Source organism: Jaculus jaculus, chromosome 1, assembly GCF_020740685.1.
Source record: "Jaculus jaculus isolate mJacJac1 chromosome 1, mJacJac1.mat.Y.cur, whole genome shotgun sequence".
NCBI lineage: Eukaryota > Metazoa > Chordata > Mammalia > Rodentia > Dipodidae > Jaculus > Jaculus jaculus.
In genome coordinates, this window is record NC_059102.1 from 296620525 (window position 1) to 296625328 (window position 4804).

General features: G+C 47.7%; 1 protein-coding gene across 1 annotated transcript; it reads right to left on the reverse strand.

Moving 5' to 3' along the window:
• Positions 1-3468: 3468 nt before the first annotated feature.
• LOC123459392 (NADH dehydrogenase [ubiquinone] 1 alpha subcomplex assembly factor 8-like) lies at positions 3469-3693 on the reverse strand. The gene has a single exon (XM_045145919.1). It carries the CDS (start codon positions 3691-3693, stop codon positions 3469-3471), a length of 225 nt encoding a protein of 74 aa, XP_045001854.1.
• Positions 3694-4804: the final 1111 nt, after the last annotated feature.

Here is a 4804-nt window from a genome sequence, read left to right on the forward strand (position 1 = left end):
AAGACAGACCTCAAACAGCAGAAGCAACTGATATGTAAGTGGTTAAGTGCTTGCCTGTGAAGCCTAAGGGCCCCGGTTCGAGGCTCGATTCCCCAGAACCCACATTAGCCAGATGCACAAGGGAGTGCACATGTCTGGAGTTCGTTTGCAGTAGCTCAAAGCCCTGGCACCTCCATTCTCTCTCTCTCTCTCTCTCTCTCTCTCTCTCTCTCTCCCCCCCTCCCTCTCCCTCCCTCCCTCCCTCCTTCTCTCTGTCACTCTCAAATAAATAAATAAAAATAAACAAACAGAATATACCTATGCTACTGTGGGAGAAACTGGCAGACCAGGAGCCTGCTGTGATGGGTGGTTCAAGTGTCCCTTTAGAAGTGCTGAGATTGAAGTAGACACCCAAAGGGGAAAGAACGGGAGGAGCGGCTCACAGAAGGCTGTATTGCAAAGGCCTGTGACAGGGAGCATTGTTTTAACTAGAGCCCAGGGCAGAGTGAAGAGGAGCAGTGGGGCGGGCGGGCAGGGGCAGCCCACCCAGGGGAGTCGCGTGCTTCTTTCAGTGGATTGTGGGGGCGGGGGGGGTGCAGGTAAAATAGTGGTTGATACAGTTATTGTTTTGAAAAGAGCTCTCCAGAAGCAGCATGAAGAAAATAGAAATAAGCTCTAAATCAGACAAGAGGAGAAGAGAACTTCCAACACACACTCAGGTCCAGCAGAAAGCACCTCGCTACCAGTGTCTGCTTTCTCAAAACACCTCAAAACTCAGATGGAACCAACTACTGAAAATGGTTTCTAATTGCCTTGCCTTAGAACAATGTCTAATTCTGATTCCTGTGTGCACTGACTGCCTCAACCAGAATTTTCAACTATTTATAGCAGAGAAGGTATCAGCCTGTTCTGCCTATAGCAAATATTTAAAACTGTGACAACAGTGTAGGTATCATCAATCAAGTAAGCCAGTGAATTTGGCTGAGCCGATTCCCGTGGGGAAAGTCTTGTAGTCAGTACTGCAGCTCAGCGGTAAAGTATTTACCGAGTGTATGTCGGACCCTGGCTTCCAGCTCTAGTATCCCCAAAAGAGGAAAGTTCTGATGTGAGAAAATTCCCTGTCCTCAGGAAGCTTCCATTCTCTTTTTGGGAGGCATGACAAAATGCATAGAAAGTGAAATCATGCTCTGGCGTAAAACAACCAACAGAAGAAATATTGTAAAGCCACATGTAAAATTTTGCTAGCTGAGTTTTAAAGAAAATTCCAGCCAAAAGTGGTGGTGCATGCCTGGAATCCCAGCACTGGGAAAAATGGAGGCTGCAAAGTCAAGAGTTCAAAGCCAGCCTGGACTATATAGAGATACACTGCTAGAAAGAAAGAAAAGGATGGAGAAAGGGAAGAAAGAGAAAAAGGGGGAAAGGGAGGAGGTTCAAATTAGGAGAAATATATATGGACAAGCCTGGATAGAAAAGTTCAGTCATGGCTGACTTTGACCTACACATCAGGACTCCCTTAAAGATTGGGGAAGACAGAAGTTTGGCCTTGTACATGAATGGTCAGACAAATGCAATGATAGTATGAAGCACAGGGTCTGTTTGGGGGTCATGTACATAGCTCCATTTGGTCTTTGTTTGCTAGAAATGTACAGGTATTAACATAACCAGGGGTAGATCTGGGTTCTATAATCTCTGATTATACACAGTTTCTCTGTCCTGGGGCACAAGGGGAGAACACGTACTTGCTAATATTCAGTTAGGTATGAACAGGAACATTTATTTAGAATAAAATAAGAACTCATAAATAACCATTGGCTCCTTGGACAGTCAGGACCTGTTCTTTCAAAATTTCTAGAGGCAGTTTGCTGAAAATACTTACACAGAAACTCCCATCAAAAAAAAAAAAAAAAAAAAAAAAAAAAAAAAGCAAGCAGGCTGGAGAAATGGCTTAGCAGCTAAGCGCTTGCCTGTGAAGCCTGAGGACCCGGTTCAAGGCTCGATTCCCCAGGACCCATGTTAGCCAGAGGCACAGGGGGCCGCACGCATCTGGAGTTCATTTGCAGTGGCTGGATGCCCTGGCGCACCCATTCTCTCTCCCTATCTGCCTCTTTGTCTCTCTGTCGCTCTCAAATAAATAAATAAAAAATAAACAAAGAAATTTTTTAAAAAGCAATTGATTTGAATTTAAGCTCCAGAAAACAAAAGGAGCCAGTGAATTCATGGGGAGGCTTTGGGAAGCCCCTCATCCCCCACTGGCCATGAAACACAGGGATAGCTGTTGGGATTAGGTACGGAAGCACCTCCAACCCATGTATACATTGTGTGAACATTCCTGGTGGCCATGTCCCTCAGGTGAGCCCATGCCAGGCTCCCGGAGTGGGGTGGGGGGCAAAGACTCATCTGATTTGGTAGGAACTGTACCTTTACGTAACAGAGAGTTGGCCAGTCCATGGGTCTCAGGCAGCAATTCACTGGTGTGCATCCAGAAACCACTGCCCAGTCATGGTGGAAGCCAGGTTCTCCAACCATGCATTCATTTATGGAGTTCTCAAAGCCTCATGGGTGTCTCGTGAACTATCCTTCAGGTTTATAGGAGACCCTATGAAGTAGACTCCTGGCTCCTCAACTGTGGCTAAAACTATCTAAGGTTTACACATGAGCTTCTGGTGCAGGGCAGTAGTAGGGGAGGTTGCAAGAGGGTTTCCCTCAGAGGGGGACACTTACCAGACTAAGTAACCATTAAAGCTACCATGTCACCAACTCCCTGTTCCAGAAAGAATCTTAGAGGCCACTCAGCACAATAAGCTGCAAGCATTTAATCACCATTTCTTGAAAGGAAGTCTTTCTTTAGAAAACCAACAAGCAGAGCCCAGGAGTTCCTCCACATTAATCACATTCCTCATCTTTTTTTTTTTTTTTTTTTTTTTTGATGCCAAGCTTTGGTGTAATTAGAGGCTACAGGGGTGGCTGTCTCCTCAAGGGAGGGGCTACATAAAGTTGGTGTCCTAAGTGGAGCCCCATGGAGGTCTGGGCACTTGCTTTCACCTCTGCCTGAGCCCAGGACTCTGCAGGGATTCCCTGCACCCAGGCTTCCACCTTTGGTGTGTGCGGTGAGGTCCAGGGCTGTGGCACATTACTTGGGCTAAATACTTTTGAGAACTGTCTTAGATGGGGATCCTGTGGCAGATTTCCATGGGGGGGATGAAGGGAGAGGCTGGATCATTACAATGTGCTTGTTTTCCTGAAGCCTGGGACAGCGGTATGTAATACCCTTCATCATGGGTTGTCACATCTTAATCTAATCCAGATCTTTACGAAATTGGAGCACATTTCCAACTTGCCCAAGGTTTAACCCAAGAAGAAATACTCAAGAGCACCCAGGAACTTGGCTGCACACACCTCCTTCCTGCCCTGAAAGTCCTATGCATGCCATCAAGACAAGTGTCTGTGCCCATGGCATTGGTAGATGTGAGGACCAGAGTATATTCCTTCCTAGGAGCCTCCCGTCAGGGGCTTCTTGGCCCCGGCGGCAAAGCAGCTCCTCAGGGCCTCGAACTCCGGCGCGCAGAAGTCCTTCCGCAGGTGGCCGCCCGGGGCCGTGGAGGCCTGCACGCACCTGCCATTCGCCGCGGCCTCCGCCCCGCAGGCCGCCAGGCGCTCGGGGAAGGCGCGGAGGCGACTCCGCACGCGCCCCCACACTGCTCCGTGAGCGGACATGAGCGTTGGTGACATTCCTCATCTTTCTTTTTTTTTTTTTCTAATTTATTTGAGAGTGACAGACACAGAGAGAAAGAAAGATAGAGGGAAAGAGAGAGAATGGGCGCGCCAGGGCTTCCAGCCTCTGCAAACGAACTCCAGACGCGTGCGCCCCCTTGTGCAGCCGGCTAACGTGGGACCTGGGGAACCGAGCCTCGAACCGGGGTCCTTAGGCTTCACAGGCAAGCGCTTAACCGCTACGCCATCTCTCCAGCCCATTCCTCATCTTTTTAAAGTCATCAACTCTGACCCTAAATCTCTAACTTTCTGTGGTAGTCAAAATATCCAGCATCCATCCTTCCCAGACTCTGAGACCGCCCTCCTCTGTCTAGCTCCTGGATTACAAGGAAGGGTACTGGGTCTACTACTGTCCTTCACCTTCTGCTGTCCAGGGAGACCCACCTCCTGACCCTCATCCATCTCCTAGATTCCGCCATTCAAGAAGTCACAGAAATGCCCTCTTTGGGTGATTCTATTCACTATCACGTTTTTGATGCCAGAGACTTACTCATGGTTACTCTTAAGGCCACACCATTGACCTCCAAAAGCACAGTAGCCAAACACTGTCACCAGCCCTCCGCAGATAAGGTATAGATAGACCTGTAGCTTTTCCTGTCTGCTTCCAGGCCATCCCTCCCAGGAAGGACCACCCTCAGCCCAGACTCTCTTCTGTCCTCTAATAGTACCTACATCTAAAAGAACCCCAGCCTGAAGAAGGTGTGACTATCTGCAAATGTTTCTGTCTTGAAACACAAAAGTAATTAACAAACCCCAGAACAAGGAGGCCAGAGTTCCAAAATGAAAATTTTTGACTCCTTCAAGATAATGAAAGAAAAAGAAAAAAAAAAAAAACTCACTTCACTCTGTGAGTGAGTCTCTTAAGACATGTTTTATTACACCTCCATGTCACCACACAAATAAGATGAATAAATGCAAGATTTTCTGACAAGTAGTCCAGGATCTTTGTGATCCCTAAGTGGTCAGGGGTTTGAAACCTCCTGAGCCCTCCATCCTCTCTCCTATTCATCCAGCCTTGTGCTGGGGGTGAAAATGGCCAAGGTCAATTAATCCT

Coding starts and splice junctions, on each gene's coding strand:
- LOC123459392 (XM_045145919.1), bottom strand. CDS start 3,693: ATGTCCGCTCACGGAGCAGTGTGGGGGCGCGTGCGGAGTCGCCTCCGC.